The sequence below is a fragment of the Sceloporus undulatus genome, chromosome 4 (assembly GCF_019175285.1).
Source record: "Sceloporus undulatus isolate JIND9_A2432 ecotype Alabama chromosome 4, SceUnd_v1.1, whole genome shotgun sequence".
NCBI classification, from domain to species: Eukaryota; Metazoa; Chordata; class Lepidosauria; order Squamata; family Phrynosomatidae; genus Sceloporus; species Sceloporus undulatus.
This window is the reverse complement of record NC_056525.1, coordinates 214549550-214573638: the sequence shown is the minus strand read 5'-3', so window position 1 is coordinate 214573638 and position 24089 is coordinate 214549550. Positions and strand designations below refer to the sequence as shown.

At 42.5% G+C, this 24089-nt stretch overlaps 1 protein-coding gene across 4 annotated transcripts in view; it reads right to left on the bottom strand.

Moving 5' to 3' along the window:
- The window catches only part of WWP1 (WW domain containing E3 ubiquitin protein ligase 1), a 73883-nt gene that overhangs the window by 27680 nt on the left and 22114 nt on the right, over nt 1-24089 (bottom strand). For all 4 annotated transcript variants that reach the window (XM_042462940.1, XM_042462941.1, XM_042462938.1 and 1 more), the window contains 2 exons: nt 13349-13490; nt 368-492 (listed from right to left, as the gene is read on the bottom strand). In XM_042462940.1, the coding sequence (XP_042318874.1) occupies nt 368-492; nt 13349-13490 (267 nt within the window). The remainder of the gene's footprint in view (nt 1-367; nt 493-13348; nt 13491-24089) is intronic.

The following is a 24089-nucleotide window of genomic DNA, read 5'->3' as shown; positions in this document are numbered from 1 at the left end:
TGAACTGTCATCTAAATATGGAAAACAGTGAACTGTCTCTCATGTACTTAGAAAAAATGAATAAACTAACAGAATGATCTAATAGCATTTATTTGTTAGGCTGTCCATAAATTGATGAAATCTTTATAAAATTAATACTGTATACATTAGTATCTATAATATAAATAAATATGATTTACTAATTATAACATTCTTATATCACTAACAAAGTGTTGTTGTGATGATCTTCCAGGGCAGAAGACATCCCTGTTTTATGTCACATAGCAAATGTTACAACTGAAAAGCTAAAATTGCAGTAACAAAAATCACTGAAAATAAATATACACCTTCTTAAAATAATGAGTAACTAAATAAATTTGTAACTTACATCTTCTGTTATGGATTTCCAAAGCTTGTCTTAGATCTACAGTGGCTTTTCCTAATAAAGCATCAGCTTTTAAAGTATGATGGCTCCAAACTCTAAATTCCAAAGTGGTCTGTGGAGTCACATTCCTGTAGACAAACATGGGTTTGGGTTTTTTTCATAATCAGAAATATGTAGCACATTCTTCTTTAAACATAACATGCAGTGTTGTGTTATTGGAGCACTTTCACTTTATTTAATAGGGAAAGTGTTGGATTTCAATCTACATCAAACAAACAACTTTTATGATCTCTGGAAACCTTCCATCCAACCAGTAAACCAAAGAAAGTGTCAAATACATAAAATATGATTGATGTACAGAATATGTATAGTGTTCCTAATGTAATACCACACTTCCCCGAGTAACTCTTTGTTCGTTTGTTAGGAAAACCTTTAATAGATGGGCGGGTTACACACCGCCATTTAGTACGTATTCTATACATACTAGGGTTAGGAAGGGGCGGTGCTTCCGCACCCCCCCTAACCCTAGTACGTATAGAATACGTACAAGATGGCGGCGCCCTGTTCATATGGGCGCCGCCATCTTTACGTATCGGACACTGTGCGTCCGGATGTTGCACGGCGTCTATGACATTGCGAGTCCGCCCCAGGCGCCTCGCGACGTCATAGAAGCGCCGCAAAAAGAAGCTCCAAAATGGAGCTTCTTTTTTGCTCCACGCGGGAGCCGTGCGGTGTGGCTGCTGCGGCTCCCTCACGGAGCAAATGGCGCCAGCGGGAGACCGCCTCAAAGCGGCAGTCTATAACCCGCCATGGTTACTAAAAATTTGTATTTTTTCTGACACCCTGTTTTTTATCTCACCCATAAACAGCAGCCCCTAAAGGAATTCAGATGAGAGATATAAATACTTTCACTATATGTAGTTTAATCATACAAGTCCCACAGACCCAACTATCGCAGTACATGTGAATGGAGTCTTTCAACTAATGATATATGATAGAATTCTTAATATACAACTGCTTTCAGTTAAAACATGGAAGAAAAATTCAGATATCATGCTTTCAAGCCCTATCCTCCGCCTTGGAACCCAAATTAAAACAAACCTGAGATATAAGTAACTAAAGATTTTAGACAGCTAACTTTATTATTTTATTCAAAATACTTCTAAGATTGCTTAAAACAGAAAAATCAGTATAATATTAAAAGAGAAATAATAAATAAAATGAATGAAAAATAGAAATAATAGCAAACACGTAGTCCAGACAATACTAAAATGTAACAAAAAATGTACAGGTATAAACCAGTAACAGTCCAATAAAACAAATAAAGAACAACTATGGCTTTTCTTGGGAGCTCTCCTAAATACTCAATACAAAATAGAAACTCTCTCAAGAAACATGAGACCACTGCAAAAAACAAAAACAAAACAAAACACTTGTACCTGATAAACGAAATGCCCCTATGGGTAGGCAAGTAAGCTCTTAAAACACAATCTGATACAGATACAAATGGTCCTCCAACATTTTGGTTATCTTGGTCCTAAAGCATTAGAGGATTTAAAGGTAAAAATCAGCACTTTAAAGCTTGTTCAGAAGTGTATCAGTAAGGACAGATTGCATACCTGTAAAGGTAGTTTTTCAAGTGTCATCCATGAACTAACACAATTGGCTTGTGCCGCACCTGTGCAATGCATCTTTCAGAATCTTCTAAAGCATAACCAACATTTTGGCAGTAGTCACACACCCCTCCAGCTCCCCTATAAAGCATCTTCCCACCAAAGCCAGTTCCAATGCAGCAATCCAAAGGACAGACAGGACACGATGAGGGGAGGATGGGCAAAAAATTACAGTTACAGGTATGCAACGTGTCTCTTCTTCATGGTCTCTGTGATTCACCAAATGGGAGACTACCAAACTACACAAGTAGGTGGTAAGAATGTCACTGCACACAAATCAGTTGTTTACTAAACATTGACCTATACAATGTAAGATCAATCTATAACAAATCCCAGAATACAGAATTAATCTAAAATGCCAATGCCCAATACAAAAGGTCTCTCTGGTTCAAAGTTTTAGAAGACAGAATTGTCCTGAAACGTCAATAACACAGTCAAGATATGGAAAAATAAAGACAGTGCCAGCTCAAGACATCAGTTTCACTCTGTAATGAGATATAAAAGTAATAGTTTCTGACAAAGTAGACATCTGACAAATGTTCTTGGCAAGCATTAATTCAAACCAGAGAGACCTTCTGAGCCAGTTCATGAAACAGACAGCCGTCACTAACCACTTTGAGAAGCACCGAGACAAAACAGGCAGTCCTTTCTTCACCAAAAAAGAGCACACACAGAGTCTCTGTGAAGTCTGAAAAACTGAAGTCTGTCAGCATAAAAAGCAAAGCCCTCTGCAAGTCAGAGAGTGCAACTTGCTTAAGAATGCAGAAATAGTATTCTGCATAAAAGCAGGGAGAACAAAGACGGGTGGCATGAAAAGCAGACACCATCTTAGGCAAGAAGGCAATGTCATGTTTCAGTATGGCTCAATTGGGTGGAATTTCAGGTACAAATGGCCCACATGGAAAGCACAGTAGTCACTAGCCCATCCAGCAGACATGATTCCTATCAGGAAGGCCGTCTTCCAAGAAAGCAACCAGAGAGTGCAGACTAAAAAGGCTTCCCATAAAGTTGGGCTGAGTTCCAAGCTCCACTGTGGCATCAGGCCCAACACTAAAGGATGAAGGTTTTTTTTTATAGATTTTCAAGAACTTTTTCACAAGGGGATCAAGGGAGCAGCAAGACTGAAAGCTCACAGAAATTGTAGCCAGGTAACACCAGGTCGATGATCAGGACAAGACCCTGAAAGACAATTTAAGCAAGAAATCCAGAACATGTCTGGTATTCAGGAGGAATGTGAAGGCGAATACAGAAGTCTTTTAAGAATAAGAACATCTGATGGAAGACTGATGAGTGGCAGTGATAATGTCCCTGACAGCAACAATTCACCACATCATGAGGTTGAGGGTGTTGAGGTCGGAACATGTGACTCAAGTATGGCACAGGCTGAGAAGATCCAGTCTGCATGGAAGTCCTTGAGAGAGGTGAAGAAAGGTGAGCCACAGCTGCTGGGCCCACCTCAGCATGATCAGGATGTAAGTCGCTTGTTCTCCATGGATCTTGGCTATTACCCTCATGAGAAGAGGGGAGAGACTAAAAGCATACACTGCGACAACATTCCAATGAAAAAGGAAGGTCTCCCTGCATGGCCTACCCCAATAAGTCTGGGAACCAAACCCCTCACACTGAGCATCTCAGAAGCAAAGAGGTCCAGTACCAGAGTGCCTATGTAATGGAAGATCAGTACCTGTACCTCAAGATGAAGCATCCAGTCGTAAGGTGAATTTGATGTCTCAGTTAGCTTGTCTGCTAGGCGTTGTCTTCTCTGAAAAGATGGACCACCATGATCATAACATTCCTGGCAATGCACCAATCCCACAATCTTTGTGTGAGGCAGAGGAGAATAACTGACCATACACCCATTTGCTTGTTGATGGTAGTGTTATTGGCCAACACTTGCACCATCCTCACCTCATAATAGAGTTTTGAAAGTCCTGAATGTCTTCCCTACCCTTAACAGCTCCAGGATGTTGATATGAAAGGTTGCGCTCCAGCTTCAGACGGTCTTGGATGAAACGGATTATCTGGATCCATTTCAAACTGGCTTCCGGGCGGGTCACGGGGTTGAGACGGCCATGGTCGCCTTGGTCGATGATCTCCGTCTGAGTGCTGACCGGGGAAGCGTGTCCCTGTTGGTGCTCTTGGACATCTCAGCGGCTTTCGATACCATAGACCATGGTATCCTTCTGGGACGCCTGGCTGAGGTGGGAATCGGGGGCACTGCGCTCCAGTGGTTCCGGTCCTACCTCTCTGGGAGGTCCCAGATGGTGCAGCTGGGAGACGTGTGCTCCAGCGAGCGGGCCCTTAAAACTGGGGTCCCTCAAGGAGCCATTCTGTCTCCCATGCTATTTAACATTTACATGAAACCGCTGGGAGAGATCATCCGGAGACATGGGGCGCGGGGTTATCAGTACGCTGATGACACCCAGATTATTTCTCTATGTCTCCGACTGATGCAGTGACCGGGGATGGCGTCTCTCCTCTCGTGGCCTGTCTGGAGTCAGTAATGGGCTGGATGAGGAAAAACCGACTCAAACTGAATCCAGAGAAAACGGAGGTACTAGTGATAGGTTCCCCCGGTCCGGGAATGGCGGTGGTTCCACCTGTCCTGAACGGGGTCACGCTCCCGGTGAAGGACTCCGTGCGCAGTTTGGGGGTGCTTCTTGATTCGTCGCTTCATCTGACTGCTCAGGTGAATGCGACGGTCAAGAGCACTTGTTATCAGCTCCGGCTGATTCGCCAGCTGCGCCCATACCTGGACCGGAGGGACCTAGAAACTGTGGTACACGCTCTGGTAACTTCGAGACTGGACTTCTGCAGTGTACTCTACATGGGGCAACCCTTATACCAAACTCGGAAGCTTCAAATGGTACAGAATATGGCAGCCCGGCTGGTCACTGGCGTATCCATGACCAGCCACATAACACCTGTACTTAAAGACCTTCACTGGCTGCCCATCCGCTTCCGAGCTCAATATAAGGCGTTGGTTATTACCTACAAAGCCCTAAATGGCTTGGGCCCAGGATACCTAAAGGACCGCCTCTCCCCATACAATCCGCCTCGCACCCTCAGAACATCTGGGCAGCAATTGCTGAAGGTGCCTGGGGCTAGGTTAGCTTCTACTTCTAGAAGGGCCTTTTCTACAGCTGCCCCAGCCCTTTGGAACACGCTGCCCACCGAGCTCCGCTCATCTACTACCCTGGCCCAATTTAGGAAGGATCTCAAGACCTTCCTATTTAAGCAGGCATTCCCCGATTAAGATCCTGTGGGCCTCCCCTCCTCTTCCGTGGCCATGAGGACGGGCTATGGGGCTTTTATTGCTGTTTTTATTTTGTATATTGATGTTTATGCGCTTTTAACTTTGTATTTGTATGCACCTGTTGCACTGTTGTAAGCCGCCCTGATCTTCTTGGAAGGGCGGGATAGAAATAACGATTTTATTATTATTATTATTATTTTTCTTGAGGCACCTGTTGTGACAAGCACTTGAGGTTCAGAAAGAGAGAAAGGTATGCTGCTCTGGACGTGGACTGTCTCATCTGAAGGAACACTGGCCAGTGCTTGGACTGGTGAGTCACTTCTTGGGAGGATCTCAAAGTGGATCAAACTGAGAATTAAGCCAGTCTTGCATGTTTGACTGACAAGATAGACACCATGTAGTCCAACATTATTTTCATTTTATTTTTTATTTCAAGGATTTACATCCCGCCTTCTCCCACAATGGGATTACTTGCACACATATGGCCCTGTCCTTCTGTAGCAAAGACACTGGAATCCTGACAAAGTGCTGAGAACCTGTCATCCAGGGGGAAGGCAGCCTTGGTTTTCAAGTCTAAGATTGCTCCGATGAACCTTATCCTTTGAGCTGAAAACCAAAAGAAAGTTTTCTCTATTCAGTTGAAAAGGTGCAAAACAACATCTATGTCCAGTAGGAGCTACTGCCCAATGGAAGGCACAATCTATATACAGTACTTGTAAAGGATGACAACTTGCTGATGCCAAAAAGCCACCACAGCCGTCATAACCTTTGCCAAGACATGGGGAGCAATGCTGATACCAAAGGAGAAAACACAGAACCAGCAGCTTCACTTCCCTACTATGAAGCAAAGAAACCGTTGGTGAAATGACTGAACTGAACTGTGGATGTAAGTGTCCTTCAAGTCCAGAGTGACATACCAATCACCAGCTTGCATCAAAGGGAGGATGAAGGTAATCATCCTGAAGCATTGTGGATAGATGTAGTAACTGATGCCTCAAAGGTTAGGTACAGGACATAAATCCCTTGAAAAGAACCCCTGATGGTTGAGAATGAGGAATGGGCCATATTTCTCCTTTCTGCAAGAGAATTTCCATCTCCTGAAATAGTATGGTCAAGGGAGGTGTGGTGTGAAGACTGCCTACAGGAGGATACTTCCAGAATTTGAAGTCATTACCTGGTGGTTGTCAAAGGTGACAATTTAAAGGAAGGGCTTGGAATGGGAGAAGAAAAGGCTACTACGCTCAACAGGATTGGAAGAGACTTCTGTATTGGAATGATGACTGAATCACAATCAGATCCAGAAACAGAGAATGAGATAGCCAAAGGGGAAGGTTGAAGGACCCTTATCGCAACAGGTACCTCCATGTGAGCAGATGAAGCAGCAGTTGAAAGCTGAGCAATTTGAGAGGCATTCTTAGGTACAGACAGGATTGGTTGGGCTCTAGGCAGGGAAGGCTCTTGATGCATCAGCAATGACATTTCCTGTTGAATAGTATGCCGGGCTGAAGGGCCCACTGGAACATTCCCAGTAATGAGTATGAGAATACTTACAGCACTAATGATACTGTGAGCAAGCCTCATTCTGAGAGTAGTAACTATGAGGGAAATCATAATCCCATGAATAGTGACTATATAAGGCTAGAGAACTTCCATATTGGGAATACAGGGAATGCTTGGGGCTCGACCTCGACATGCCCACTCACAAAAACATCTATGAGAATGATGACCACAGTACCAAGGGTGTCAAGATGGATAAAATCTCCAAGAGCAATACTTTAAAATTGAGGATAAGTCATAATCAGTAGAAGCAGAGCAAGATCTGGACTGAGACCAAAGTGACCGTTGACACAGTGGAGAGATTAGAGATCTTTTCATGCTCAAACTAGATCTTGCTTTGCTTCTACTGATTTTGGTTCATCCTTGAACTTGAGAAATAGACCAAAGGACAAGCATAGCCTTGAACATCAGCACCATAACTACCGCCAAAGAACCAGGAGCCCTGGTGGCGCAGTGGTTAAATGCCTGTATTGCAGCAACTCACTCACAATCCATAAGGTTGCGAGTTCAATACCAGCAAAAGGGCTCAAGCTTGACTCAGGCTTGCAACCTTCCGAGATTGCTAAAATGAGTATCCAGATTGTTGGGGGCAATTAGCTTACACTTTGTAAACCGCTTAGGGAAGGCTTAAGTGCACTAATAAGTGGTATAGAAATGTACTTGTTATTGGTATTTCTGATACTGAACAGGCCAAGAAGTCCTACAAAGACTGGTGAAATCAATCCAATGAATGCAGTTCCTATTGATGCTGCTGTGGCAGCAGACAAAAAGGAACTGGTGGTTTCAGGGGGACAATACCTATATAGGGCTACTGGAGGTGGGTGGAGCTACAACCAAAATGCTTATGTAATGCTCTAGAAGGTTCCAAAAGATGCACTGTGCAGGGGCAGGATAAACCATTTGTGTAAATCACAGAGACTACGAAGAAGAACCAAGGCTCTTGGCATAGTATTTGAGTACCATCTTGCCATACACATACACACAAGCTGTAGCTCTATCTGCAGAAAACAGAACTTGTTTACTATAATGTACAGATAGAGGTATAGCTAGCATGCCAGCCTCCACATTAAAAAGTACTTCTGGCCACTGCAGACACTTGAGCTTCCCAAAATTAGCGCAGAGTCTAAAAGAGCTCCCAAACTGCACACACTGTATTTCAGGGAGTGCAACCCTACCTAAGCTGTGTCATAAATGTCCATTCTGAGCAGCCTGTTTTCCAATTACAACACTGATGCTTTGTCCAATTTAGAATGCAGTCTAATTTACACTAATCTACAAAAATACTACCTATAGAAATTAGTCCCAGAGTTCCATAGTCTCCCTCAGACAAGTAAACAGAAATGACAAAGGAATGCATAATCTGCATAACAAAGGTAATTCAGCTAAATTCTTCAGTCTGTCTAACTTAGGCCTGGTACAGACCGACGATTTGCCAAAGTAGGGGACCAAAAGTAGGGCTTGGTAGAGCTGAGCGTACACACGCTCCCAAGCGCTACCGTGTCCCGTGAGAGCCATCATAGTGTGCTGCCATTTACACGGGAGCGTAATGAGGGTGCAATGTGACCCTTATGGCACTCCTGTAGCACCAGCAAAAGAAGCTCCTTTTCGGGGCTTCTTTTCCCAGAGGGTGGGGGGGCGTTGGTTCCAGCTGTTGCATCCCCAACCCCACGCATCCAGGGGCAGCACAGAATCGCTCCTTTTAGGCTGTCTGTACAGCCCCTTACTCCACTAGATTTACATGTAAGGGGAATAAGATGGAACTAGAACTTGTGGAAGTCCTTACACAAGTGGGGAAGTAGAGATGAAATACAGCAATAATGATGGGATACATCCTAACTTCTAGGTCTGCCTAAAGTTTACAAAGGTTTATCTGCCTGTGATGGCAGAAAGAGTGTGAATAAAACTTTTTTAAAATGCCAGCTGCGTATTTGCCCAACTTTTTAGCTCCCTGGCCAGAATGCCTAGGAACAAGTTTTCCTTGCAACCAAGTCAAGAACAGTAATCTACGCTTATATTTCCACTTAAATGAAAACCGAAAATTCAAGAAAATACTTAAAATCTTGGGATAGCAGATGTCCATTTATCATAAATCACTGCAAAATACAGTATCAAATTAAAGTAAAAGATCTAGCTTCCAAATGGATTTTATGACAGTAAGCTCTCCCTTCCTTTCCCTTTCTTCCTCCAACCCCAAATCTTAATTAAGGAATTTGAAAATATAGCATTGTCATTCACTACAGGTATAAATCATCTTCTGATTACTAACCAAAGTTCACATATTGTTTGTAAAATTCATATCACCCTTCTTGGACCAAGAGGTGGTTTAAGGTCATACTTTCTCAATCAAGTGGTATTTGATCAAGTGGTAGTTTAAGACCAGAATTTGCATGAGTAACGAACAATGACTTCTAAATTTCTTCAAATATATCCTCTTTCATATTTCCCCTCGCTAATTTTAACTATGCAGGCCTCACTCCATCTGACCACCTTTCATAGAAAGATCTTTTAACCCATTTCATGATTTTCCTTTTTCTTATTCTGAAGCATAAAAGTGCTATGATGTCTCTGGCAATCTTTCACTTCCATATTCAAATAAATTAACAATATATGTGAACAATAAATCTCCCCAACAGTGTACTATTTACCCTAATATTTGGCTTATCCAATTGAATACCTTTTCCCAAAAAATAACTATTTGGGTGTAAATCATATGCATTCCTTTATCATTCAACTGGGATTTGGTTCCAGGACCCACCTGACATCACCATGGATAGCAAAACTCAAGTCCAATGAAATACAATGGCATAGAAATGGTGTCCCCTATATAAAATGACAAAATAAAGATTTGCTGTTCGGAATCTGTATGTGTGTTTATTTTCAAACCATGGATGGTTGAATCCGTGGATAAGGAATCCATGGATAGAGAGGGCTGACTGTACTTGTTTATTTAAACAGAAGATACACTAGAAATGGTCATAAACTACATTTTTCAAATATATTTAAACCATAGGGTGCCCCATGTTGCTGCCCACATCTGCCCAACTTATATGGCCTGGAGAAATGACCCACAAAGGGGCCAGGAATCACTGGCATACAGCAAAGCAAGAGCTGCCAGTGCAGCTTCAGTGTTCAGTCACATGGTGAGAAGTTGCAGTGGTTGAAATGTTAGTGGGGTGGGATAGGAAGCACAGGGGAATTTAAGATGAAGAAGGAAGACCGGGATGTCAAAAGAAAGAAAACCAGGCAGGACGGATAGAGTATGGATGTGGAGATGAGGGAGAGATGGATGTGGTAAGATGAACAAGGAAGGGGGAGGCGGAATGAAGGATATGGTGAGGGAATAGGTAGGAGCAGAGCCAACGAAGGACAGAGTGGGAAGGAAGCCTGAAGGTAGGATGATACCAGGAACAGAGAGTGAAGGAACAATCAGGTAGGAAGAGAGGGATGCTGACAGAGGAAAGCGGAAGAAATTAATGTAAATAGGACAGAGGGAAGACCAAGCATACAGGAAAGAGAGGAGCGCAGAAAGAGCTCAGGCTTGCTAGAGAGGTTAAGAACAATAAAAAGGGCTTTGGGGGGTATGTCCTTAGGAAAAGGAAGGAGGAGGAAATGGTAGGGCCACGGCGTGGAGAAGATGGCAAAATGCTAACAAGGGACAGAGAAAAGGCAGAACTACTCAACACCTTCTTTTCCTCAGTCTTCTCACAAAAGGAAATGGGTGCTCAACCCGAGGAAAATGGAACAGAGGACACAATAGCGGAAATGCAGCACGGAATAAAGAAAGAGGTAGTACAGGAATATCTGGTTAATCTAAATGAATTTAAGTCTCCAGGACCAGATGAACTATATCCAAGGGTATTCAAAGAACTAACAAATGTAATATTGGAGCAACTGGCAATAATCTTTGAGAACTCCTGGAGAACAGAGAAGTCCCAACAGACTGGAAGAGGGGAAACATTGTCTCCATATTCTGTGAATATTTAGAAGGCGACAGCATAATCACAAACAGTCAACACAAGTCATGCCAGACTAATCTTTTCTGATAAAATTACCAGCTTGGTAGATGAAGAGAACACTGTGGATATAAGACCTTTGACAAGGTTTCCCATGACATTCTTGTAAACAAGCTAGTAAAAGCTAATAAAATGTGGGCTAGACAATGCAACTATTAAATCGATTTGTAATTGGTTGACCAACCACACCCAAAGGGTGCTCAACAATGGCTCCTGTTCATCCTGGAAAGAAGTGACCAGTGGTGTGCCACAGGGTTCTTACTTGGGCCCAATGCTATTCAACATCTTTATCAATGATTTGGATGAAAGAATAGAGGGCATGCTTATCAAATTGGCAGATGACACCAAATTAGGAGGAGTAACTAATACCCCAGAAGAGAGGATCAAAATTCCAAATGACCTTAATAGATTAGAAAGCTGGGCCAAAGCTAACAAAATGAATCTCAACACATAGAAAATGTAAGGAACTGCACTTAGGGCGGAAAAATGAAATGCAAAGATATAGGATGGGGGACAGCTGGCTGAATGAAACTACATGTGAAAGGTATCTGGGAGTCCAAGTAGACCACAAGTTGAACATGAGTCAACAGTGCGATGCAGCAGCTACAAAGGCCAATGCAATTTTAGGCTGCATCAATAGAAGTATAGTGTCGAGATCAAGGGAAGTAAAAAAGACACTGTATTCTGCTTTGGTCAGGCCCCACCTGAATACTATGTCCAGTTTTGGACACCACAGTTCACAAAGGATGTTGACAAGCTGGAGAATGTCCAAAGGAGGACAACTAAAATGGTGAAGGATTTGGAAACCATGCCCTATGAGGGTATGTTTGACCCGGAGAAGAGAAGGTTAAGAGGTGATATAACAGCCCTGTTTAAATATTTGAAGGGATGTCATCTTGAAGATGGAGCAAGCTTGTTTTCTGCTGCTCCAGAGAACAGGACCTGAAACAATGGATGCAAGCTACAGGAAAAGAGATTCCATCTCAACTTTAGGAAGAATTTCCTGATAGTAATGGCTGTTCAACAGAGGAACACACTCCCTCAGAGTGTGGTGGAGTCTCCTTCTTTGGTGGTTTTTAAACAAAGACTGCATGGCAATCTGTCGGGGATGCTTCAATTGTGAGTTCCAACATGGCAGGGGGCTCAACTGGATGGCCCTTGTGATCTCTTCCAACTCTTATGATTCTATGATTCTAAGAGGCTGCCACAAGGAAAAATCCTCAACTTGCCACTGGGGATCTCATCAGTCCAAAGGAAGAGCAATTGGGCTAAGATGTTTAAAACACTCCCTCCTCTTAAGTGTTGTCATTTGTCAATTGGTTTTACTGCTGTGACTTTAGTTTTGTTTTTGTGTATGTGGCCAAGAAATAAAAAGTGGTGACAAAGACTAACTAGACTGTTTCAGATTCTATCCCAAGTCATGGATCTTCAGGTCAAGACTGGTCCCAAGCTGTGGCAGAGTCACGCCATATATTAAATAATTTCTCAGGCTTTTTTAGATAGATAGATAGATAGATAGATAGATAGATAGATAGATAGATAGACATTCAACCTCTTAGTTCTATGTCTCTATCTATTTGAATCCAAGCTACTGATTATATGTATTGAGCTATCTGAATCAATTGAAATATATCATAATAAATCTCTAGACTGGGTAGCTAAACCCTCTTCATAATGTATAATTATATGTGGCATCATTAATAAATCTCACAAATTTCAGCCTGCTATACATTTTTCAAGCGTTTTCTCCTAAGAAAAACCAAAAAGTTTTATTTTGTGCATGGATAGTGGGGTAGACTGAAACAGAAATAAAAGTCTTGGTTTAATGAAGCTTTTGACTAAACAGGCCAACTAATAAAGAAAGCTAGACTTCAGATCACTCCCTTTGATTTTGATTTATATATTTGAAGAAATGAAAGTAAATACAGACATTATCAAAAACAACTGCAAACATATGATGCAAAGATTTTTGGATTTGTGTTCAAATGAAAATAAAGTAGTAAGACTGCTAACTTTATCAAATCAGATGCTGATTTCTGAAGTCTATTATTAAAAAACATTAATCTCACTTTGTTTTCACATAGCAAGAATCAAAATCTCTTTCCGAACAGCTCACACTTGATTACCACATAATAATACTTAGATCAATGTGCAACCACTGTGAATTATGAATGTAATTTTTATGCTTATTCAGTGCTCTAACCATAGCTTTATTTAACAGGGAATTCTTTCAAGAGAGAAAAAGCTACATCAAAAACACAATTTATGTACTTTTTAAAATCTTTTATTATCATCTAATATATTAAATTAGGAAAAGGATGTCAGCCCCCCGTGTACATACATGTTGCCGTGCTGGAAGGATCAACAAGAAATTAGAAGAATCCTTATACTGTACCTGCTGAACAATTGGCTCCAATTTATTTCAAACTATCAGTGATTACATTGTGCATCAAATAAAACAGAGTTGGGGGGAAAGTCTACTTACACAGTCAATTGTTCATCCCATTTTGGATTTGAGGAACTGTTCGATTTAGATGTTTTCTTAATTTCACTATCTGCTAGTAGTTCTGTATAGATGGCAGTTCCACCAAACCAGTTCTTTTTTCTTTTCAGTTTGGCACTAGAAACTAACAAAAACATTGCTTATAACTACTAGAAATGCTTTCATTGTGGAAAATGACATTGTTAGTTACACAAATAGCTGTTCAACAATTATGAATAATAAAACATTTTGTTTTACAGCTTCTGCTTATAAAATGTACTTAGTCCTAAAATACAGTTACAACATGCCTACACCCAAGTATAAAAAGGAAGTTTGAAGGGCACTATATTGTGTTACTTTAACTATAGTAAAATAGTAAACTAGTAAACTATAGTAAAATGTAGAGGAATTTATTAAAATCATGATTCAAAAGCAATCTGAATTGAACAGCCATTTTTCTTGTTTCTCTTTAAAGGCAGCTACATTGTACTTACTTAAAGAACACTATTAACACCTAAGATTGACATTATGCTACATTATTAGCAGGTCAGTGAAAATACTTTACACTGTGTAGCAAACAATCAAACCTTGTAATTTATCTAGTTTACATGTTCTTCAGAGGAATGCCAAAAAAAAAAAAGTTTTCTCAGTTACTTTCAAACAAAAATGGTAAAGGACACATTTGCAAAAAACATATATACATTTATCTAAGAAACTCTGAAGGCAACCAGATAGCCTTTAGCATCATTTGGGAAATGACTGCACAATGCTAATGCATTGCTCAAACTTTATACCAGTTCTCAACTTTCTGCACAAGTAGAAAAATATTTTTGGATTTGATTTTACTTTTCTAACACAGACCCATACCCTCCAGCATTTCACACATGAAAATTAGGACATGTGTGGTCAAGCAACAACAGAGTGTGGTCAAGGTTGGACAAGTTATTTGTGAGAAAGAATACACAAAGAGTGTCTGAGGCAGTGCCTGATAAGATTCTGCCCCTTCCTATTAAGATAACTGTGTACAAAAAAACTGAGTACAAATTACTTTTACATTTTGAGCCCAGTGTGCAGTGACTGAAATAAGCTGAAGGCAAAGGAGGAAACTGGAAGAGGAGGGGGAATTAGAACATTTCAAAAGCAGAAGAAAAAGTGGGATGGCAGAGGACTAATGCAGCCACAACATTGTGAGTTCCAGGCTCACTCAGCCTCCCATCCTTTCGTAGGTAGGTAAAATGAGTACCCAACTTATTGCAGGCAACTGGCTAACACATTGTAAACCTCTTAAGAGAGTGCTTAGTTCATTATGAAGCGGTATAGAAGTGTAAGGTGCTACTGCTATTAATAAGTACTATCCTGGCCAAATTGGGACAGTGAAAGGGTACGCAGTGCTCTTGTGTGAGTTATAGTGAACAGTTTCAGTGAACAAAAGATGGCTTCTGTAAACGGTGAATACTTAATACAAAAAAGCACATTTTGATCTAACCATCAGCTACAAGTTAGCACTTATTCAGCTAACAATTTATTATTACACCACACTGAGGTCAGATTGTATTTAAAATACTCTCTTTGATCTTAAACAACTTAACTAATGGAAGTTCTTACTCTCTCATTACCAACCTGAAAGTCCCTCTGGAGGATTAGGGGAAACTAAGAAGTGTGAAATAGAACATACTGTATATAAATCCAGAAATTTTAGTCAAAAAATTGACTCCAAAAACCTGAGTTGACTTATCCACGGGTCAATGTAAGTACTGCACTGTACATATACATGGCTTGAGAATATGTAGTCAAGCCACGTGGGAGCATGTGGGGCGCAAGGGGTGGTGCGTCCCAGTCAAATGAATGGTGTGCACGTCCATGGTGCTCACTCACCACTCGCAGCCACGCCACCGCACGCACAAGCCCCATTCACTTGAATGGGGCTTGAGCATAGGCGGAATTCGTAAGGCAAGGTTCCACTGTACTTTAATTCTTATTTAAAAAAGAAACCATCCCCTTTTGAAAAGCAAGAGTATCATCTGTCCTGGAAGAACTCACACCCCTTTATATTTTCTCATCCATGAAGTTTTTAGTATGCTGGAATTTTGTATATTTTCTGGCACTGTTTTCCTTTGCTTCATCCATTGCATCCTTTGTTATACACCCCTAAGTTTTGCCCCCGACTTATCCATGAGTCATATCAAAATCCATAAATTTGGCCCCAAACCTGTCCTCCACTTATACATGAGGTAGACTTATAGTCGAGTATATACATTAAGTGGAATCATTAAATTATGAGTAACCTGCCACCTCATGTTGGCTAATTCCTCTTCCCTGCCCTGTGACACTGCTAGGCCTCAGGAACGTACAAAGAGTGATCTTCTAGAACTTCAAAGAGCAAAAAAGAATGGAAAATGTCTCTTCTCTTGTGAACATCTTTACGTTAACTTACCCTAGGATTCAAGCCACTGATAATAAAATACATTCCACATAAGAGATTAAACTGGAGGGAGGGGGCATTCTGTCTATCACTCCTACAAGTTTATATACAACATAGATTATATTCTTTGGCATTTCCCTGAGGAAAAGCACTGAGCATAAAATATGTACACTTGATATGTTTTATAAGAAATATCCTTGTACCTTATCTACTCTTCGATTTTAAATTCTGCATTCTGTGCATCTGCTTTCTGGGGCAATCTCTTTGGGGCAAACAACTTTTTAAATATGTTTATTTTTTTAAGAAAAAGGTAGAAAAGGATTAGAACCTCATCTTTCTAACAAACAAATATGCAAATGAACACACTAAATGAACTCTTGTGATAAATTTGTCAAACACAGACATGCATAAATTTGTTCACTGAAACATCAGATAGACAACTCTGGGTGCATGTTCTCCTTGTACTACATGTACCTTAAGAAGTAGAGCAGGGGAAACAAGGCAAGAAATAACTAAAAAAGCAGGTCAAGAGCTTGGTCATCAATGCAGTTTAGAGAATATCAAAGTTATTCAGGAACAGTGGCATCACTAGGGTTGGTGTCAACTCACGGAAAGGACTGTTGGGTGGCAGCAGCAGATGTGGACTGACTCATCTTCCTACTGCCTCATTTTCCCACCCAGCCGGCTGCCCATCTAGCCAAACCCAGAAAAGACTGCTGGTTGGCAGCAGCAGAAGCAGCCAGTCCCACTCTCCCTTCCCTCCCACTGCCTCACCCACCCACCTGGCCAGCCACAGAAAAGGCTGTCAGGTGCTGGCAAAACAGCACTCTGCCCTGCCCTTCCTTCTTTCTCACCTGGCCAGTTGTCTGACCAGACCCAGAAAGCGCTGCCAAGTGGCAGTGGTGGCAGCATCAGATTGTCTCACCTTTCCCTGCCACTGCTTTGTCCTCCTACTGCCAGCTGCCCAGCCAGCAGCCTGGGCCTTCAACTGGGAAACAGAAGAAATTTCTCTAGGTTCAGGAAAAGACCCAGTTGCTTGAGAAGGCACAAAGCAACATCTGTGTCCAGTAGGAGTTGCTCCTTGGTGGAAGCAACAATCAACCAGTCCTCTATAAACAGGTAAAAGAGAATACTTTGCTACTGCAGGACATCTGCCACCATCACCATGACTTTTGAAAAGACAAAGGGAGCAGTACTGAGACTGCAGGAGAGAACTTGGAACCAGCAAACCTGTTTTCCTACTGTGAAGCAGAGAAACCATTGGTGAGATGACCGCATAGAAATGTGGAAGTAAGCTCCCTTCACGTCCAGAGAGGTGAATCAATCATAATCCTGAATCAAAATAAGGATGGAGTTTAAAGTCACCATTCTGAAGCATCATAGACAGATGTAGTGCCTATTATGCTCACTCCTTCCCTGGAAAGGCTCAAAGGAGAGCAGAGAGAAGGCAAGGGAGTCCAAAGTAAATCCAGGCAAGGCAAAGCAATCAGCAAGTAAATCCATGTCCTGCTAGGAGCATAGGCAGGAAAAGGATTAATCTTTGGGGATTGCCCATACCACTTCAGGTCAGGAAGGTCTTTTCTCATTTCCTGCCCACTAGAAGCAGATGGGAGAAGCCAATCCCAGTCTATAGGGGATTCTAACCTTCTCTGCTGGAAAACTCCATTCCTTCTTGGTTACAATGAGTAACAGAATCCCTGAGGAAGTTAAGAAGGACTAAATGGCCCCTTTTTGAAAGACAATCTCCACTTCTTGAAGTAGCATGGTTGAGAGAGGTGTGGTATGAAGAATGCTTGAGGGAGAATACTTTTAAGACAAACCATATCTCGACCATGCGGACCTGAACTTAGAACCAAGATGGATCAAGAGACTGAATCATCCTTTTTTAAAAAGAATTTGAAAGATTCAAAGATTTCGGGATTAAGTTATTTCATGGATAAGACATGATAAGATGGATAAGGAGAAAGTCCATTTTAAGGGAGCATTATTAATATCTCTATCTGAAATTGAGAATAAGGATTTATCACATGGATACCTCATATCTTACGCCCAAGGCTAGAAACTGTCAAAACATCGGGGGGGGGGGGAATGTATCAATTAAGAATTGGCTAAACAGGATATGGACTATACCCCCATCAGAGAAGTTAACTTCTAAGTTAGGATTAGCAAAAGATAAAAGAAGAACTTTTTTTGGTATCACATAGAAGCTATTTGTTACTTTTATACAGTGGTGCCTCGGGTTACGAAATTAATTCGTAACGCGGCCGCTTTCGTAACCCGAAAAGCCTTCGTAAGCCAAATTGCCATAGGCGCTAATGGGGAAAAGCCGCGATTCCGTGCGAAAAAGCCGAAAAAAGCACCAAAAGTTTTTTCGTAACCCGAAAAAACATTCGTAACCCGAAACAATGTTTTCCTATGGGATTTTTTCGTATCCCGAAAATTTCGTAACCTGGGTATTTCGTATCCCGAGGTACCACTGTATGTCAAAATATTGGTGAATTTAAACCATCGAAAGACCAAGTTAAATTTTGGATTAATAATGAGATGAATAAGACTATAATATGTAAATTAATAGAATGAAAATTGCAGATGTAAAGAGATTTGACAGAGTGGTATTTCTATTTTTTAATATGAATTAGGAGAGAGATGGAAAATTTATATTGTTAAATATAAATAAAATTTGTGAAAGGGAGAAAAAAAGGAATTTATAGACTTAAATTGAGGGCAGGGGTCGTCAGCATCTGCCCCAAAGCGGAAAGCAGTGGAAGGGGACAATGATATCCAGCATGAGTGGGACTGTAGACACACTCTGAGGTCAAACCGTATCTGTACCATGCAGACCTAGACCTAGAACCAAACTGTATCAGGGGACTGAACCCATCCATTTTTATGGTGGACCACATCTTCTGAGTGTGCTTCAGTTTTGCATCGTTATCAGTGTTGAAAAACCAACATCATTGAAGGGAAGATGTTCAATCACTAAATGCACCTGATCACAAAACACAGAAGACCAAAGACAAGCATGTTTTAGTCATGCTACACCTCCAGCAGAGCTTTGCTACCATAGTCTGCCATATGGCAGGAAGTCGAGATCTGTTGTCCAGCCAATTTATGAGCTTCAGACTGGAGAAACAACAATTTATTGAAAATGGGAGCTAGTTTCTCCCAGAGCAGCTGGTGAGACACACCCTTACATGTGGGATAGTTGGGAGATTTTCGAAATGAGGGCAGCAGAGGAGTAAAACGTCTTGCCCATTGATCCAACTGTTTACCCTCTTTGTCAGTTGGTATCAAGTGTAACCTTCAGGATACTCATCTGTTTTCAGGATACTCAAAACAGATGCATTTAACTGAATTTGGTTTAGGGTGTTGACCAAACCATGGAATGTCACAACCCTAAACTCTGTAAAGGGCAGGGGTAGGCAACCTTTTTGAGCCGGGGGCAGGGTTGCTGTCCCTCAGACAACTGGGAGGCCGAAGCAGGGGAGGGGGGTAGAGCTTCCACCCTCCGGGGGCAGGGCCACATACCAGGGGTGGAGCTTCCACCCTCTGGGGGCGGAGCTTCCACCCTCTGGGGCGGGGCTTTCTCTGCTCCCTTTCCCGACCTCCAGCTGTCTGAGAGACAGCTAGAAGGGGGGGGATTGGGAGAGGGGGTGACAGGCGTGCGCCTGCTCCTCCTGCCCTTCCGTGGCCCCCAGCTGCCTCTCAGAGAACTAGTAAGGGCCCGTGAGGGGCAGGAGCAACAGGCGTGCGGCCCCTGCTCCTGTCCTCGGGGCTCTGCCAAGCCTGAGGTATCCTCCGAAGGACACCTCAGGGCTGCCAAAGCCTCGTGGGGAGGAGGAGGCGTGTGCCTGCCCTCTCCTCCTTGGCCCTTTCCTTTGGCCGAATGGGCTCCAAGGGGCCCTTTCGGCCGAAGGGGAAGGCCGAAACCACTCTCACTGTTAAAGCAGACCTTTTAGCATTGAAAGCACTGAAAATACACAGAAATGGTTTGCTGGTCAATGACCGAATAAACTTTTACATACTTTTACATACATACACAGAAATGCACTTTGGAAAGTCACACTGTCTCACCTTCAGAAAGAGTGCATATCTCTAAAACTGATATGTCATCATCATCACTACCACTCTCATTGTAAAAACAGGCCTTTTAGCATTGAAAGCACTGAAAATACACAGAAATGCATTTTGGAAAGTCACACTGTCTCACCTTCAGAACGTGTGCATGTCTTCTTCCTACTCCTACTCCTGCTCCTTCCTTCCTCCTTCTTCCTCCTCTTCTTCCTCATTCCTCCTCCCTCCTCCTCCTGCTCCTTCCTTCTTCTTCCTCCTTCCTCCTCCCTCCCTCCTCCTCCTTCCTTCTTCTTCCTCCTCTTCTTCCTCCTTCCTCCCTCCCTCCTCCTCCTTCCTTCCTCCTTCCTCCTCTTCTTCCTCATTCCTCCCTCCCTTCTCCTCCTGCTCCTTCCTTCCTCCTTCTTCCTCCTCTTCTTCCTCCTTCCTCCTCCCTCCCTCTCTTCTCCTCCTGCTCCTTCCTTCCTACTTCTTCCTCCTCTTCTTCCTCATCCCTCCTCCCTCCCTCCCTTCTCCTCCTGCTCCTTCCTCCTTCCTCCTCCTGCTCCTTCCTTCCTCCCTTCCTCCCTGCTCCTCCTCCTCCTCCTCCTGCGGACCCCCACCTCCTTCTCTCCAGGCCCGTGGCTGTGGAGCAACCACGGGCTTGGGGAGAAGGACGAAGGGGACCAGCCCTGAGGGGTGGGGAAGGAGCGCGCAGGCGGCAGCAAATGGTGGCAGGGCCGGCCTGGGGCCACTCCTACAGGGCCCGCGGGCCGTAGGTTGCCGACCCCTGGTAAAGGGCTTCTATCCTGTTGGATGTAAAGGGCATGAAAGAAGGAATTATCCAGAGTCGTGAAAGACTGGCAGAAGGTATGGGAGCAGGGGCAAAGCAGCTGGAACAGTAGGCTATGTATGGACATGGTGGAAAACTGGATCATCAATCTGTGTTTGCAGCTGCATTACAGCCAAGTCTAATGACTTCACCATTCTCATAATCTCTTCTATGAATGTCCTCACACTGTCCTTGGGAACAGAAGGATTTACAGTATCCAAAAGCGTTGGAGAAGACTTCCATATTGAAATGATGAAGCAATAACCCAAAGGATGAGCACTGCCTCAAACACCACCAGGAGAAAAAGTGTGCACCCCTCCTGCTGCTCCTCCTGAGACCGGCACATGGTAGAGTGCCGCACCCACCTCCGGTGGCAGGCTCAGTGGCATGACCATCCCAGCCAGGTTGAACGGCACCCAGTCAGACTCTTCACCCGCAGGTGGCATATGAGGAGGGCTACCATCAGCAGTGCCAGAAGGCAGAGGAGGGAGAAAGGCTCACCGTTTCAGCTCAATTGCCTGCGGTGGTGGTGGTGGTGGAGCCATTCAGCAGGATGGCCAGCAGGCAGGAGGAAGGAACCCTTTTCCTTGCTGTGGGTGCAGGGAGCTCTTGAAGCACGTCACTGGAGGCTGGTGGGAGCAATGATGGCTGCAGTGCAGGACAGGACACAAGGTCCATCTTCCCCATGAGTGTCCCTCAGGCCCAATCAGGTGTCACCTGGTGCGGTCCACATCCCCCCAGTGACACCACTGGCCATGTGCATGTTGTGCTGCCATTGGAGACAATCATAGATTATAGAGTTGAAAGAGATCGCAAGGGCCATCCAGTCCAACCCCCTGCCATGCAGAAACTCACAATTAAAGCACCCCCGACAGATGGCCATCCAGCCTCTGTTTAAAAATATCCAAAGAAGGAGGCTCCACCACACACCGAGAAAGTGTGTTTCACTATTGAACAGCTCTTACTGTCAGGGCATTCCTCCTAATGTTTAGATGGAATCTCTTTTCCTGTAGCTTGCATCTATTGTGGTCCCATGTTTTTAGTTGTGTGGGGGGAGGGGGAGTCTGGAACCGATCCCCCATGGATACGAAGGGCCAACTGTATTTGGTTTTGGAACATAATACATTTAATGTATCTGAATTGGGAAAATAATGTCATGTGACTGTTCCATTCCAGAACATTGGAAAGTATAAAAATATTATGTGTACAAAAATATTAATGAGTAAAATGACAGGATTTAAAAAAACAAACTGTACTATAAGATAGCCAGCATCATTCTTCATGTAAACGTCTAAAGAAAAATTAAAAGTATGAGATGATTTTATAGTTCAACAGAACCTCTCCTACAATTTGATACAAATACATTCAAGGGACCTCTTGCCTCCAAATTAAAATACATACCGTATATACTCAACTATAAGTCGAGAAATTTATATTCCAAAATGGACTCCAAAATCACAGGTCAACTTATATACGGGGCAATAGGGTAATGCTGCTTATAAAATTCCTATAAGAAATGCCCACACTTCCTTCGTAGCCAGGGATCTTTGAACAGCTCCCTTTTTGAGTCCCTGCACACACTTTCCTCTATGTGTGTGTCCTATCCTTCAGCCTTCTCTCACAGCCAGAGCTAACAAACAGCTGCTTGAGGCAAGGGAGAGAGTGAGGGGAGGGGGAGTTTGCATCCCTGTTCGAGTCCCCATGTGCTCTCCTCTCTCTCTCTGTCTTATCCCTCAGCCTTCTTTCTTAGCCAGAGATAACAAACAGCTGGGGTGTGTGTGTGTGTGTGTGTGTGTGTGAGAGAGAGAGAGAGAGAGAGAGGAGGTTTGTTTCCCTGTTTTCCATGCTGAGACTGTGACCCTTGCAAGAGGTCCAGAGAAGGAGAAGGAGGAAGGGAAGTGGTGCTTTGTTTTCCCTTTAGATCTTTTGTAACATATCCCAGTGTTTGATCTTTGACTTATCCACGGGTCATATCAATATCCATGATTTTGGCACCAAAACTGCCCTCGACTTATACATGAGGTCAACTTACATACTATATACAGTAACTAAGATTAGCTATAAAAAGGAACCAATAAAACAAACATAAGGGAACACAAGACATCCCAGATATTGTTTAAACAAGCATTCAGGTGACAGAAAGGATAAATTTGAAGCAGCAGCAAGAAATGAAAGTAGATAATAGCGTCTGGCTGTCTTCCACACCAGAAAATGGAAAGACTATTGTTATTAATATGAACCCTTGAACAAACTGTATATATTTTAACATTTGTTTAAACCATTTTTCTTTCTAGTATCTTGCATAAACCAGTCAAATGTCATACAGAAAGATCAGATATTGTTTTGTCTGTAAAGAACCAGCATACACACCCCATTAAAATATACAATGGCTGCAATCCAGGAAACTAAGAGACCAGTGAGTTTTTAAGTTTCTGGTTGTTTTATAGCAGCAACAGTATGTGTTTTATGTCAAGTAAAAAGCAGAAGCATCCCATATATGCAACAGGATGTGGCCAAGGGTGAGGGGATGTACATATATGCGTAAGTCCTACAATGAAATGCTTTCCAAACAATTCCAGAAGCATTTCAAACTGTATCAGAAATAACAGCTCATTTAGAAGAGAATTTGAAACCTACAGGTAGATATGAGCATTGATGTCTGTATTCTAGGTATTTCACAATTATTCTCCATCTCACACATTAAACTGTTGAAATGAAGAAAACCTGGAGTAACAATGAACCAATTTTTGTACAGAAGCATTGAACCCAGCTCAGTTAACTAATTTTTACTGTGTTCAGCATTTACTCAGACAGTGCATGGTCCTTAATTCCAACTGCAGTGGTATGACTCATTCAATTATTAGCTATGTTTATGGGTTTTACTTCTTTTACAGAAAATTTGGTACCAATGGTATAATATATTTATGTGTTTGTTTCATTTATATGCTGCCCTTCTCCCAGAGTGGAGACTTTAACATTAAAAAAAAAACAATTAAAAACCACCAGATCAAACAGTATAAAATAATTTAAAAGGCATACAAAATTTTTAATAAATAATAAATAACATATTCTAATAAGAAGCATCCCTAATTACACATTTAAAAGCCTGCTTAAGAAAAAGCTCTTTGCCTGTTGGCAAAAGGACTACAGGGAGACGGCCAGCCTAGCTTCTTCTTAGCCTAGCCTCTCCTGGAAAGGAATTCCAGAGACTGGGAACAGCTACTGAGAAGGCTTTCCCTAAAATCCTCGCCAAATGAAGCTCTTCTTGGTTAATTTGAAAACTCTGGCAGGTTTGTATAGAATGTAATCAAGGCATGTGTCACTGTAGCCAGAGTTGACATCTCAAGAAACAGGAAGAGATGGCACTCTAGTTTAACTGTGCAAACACACTCCTCACCACTGCTGAAACCTGGGCATCCAGTCTCAGAGTTGAGTTCCAG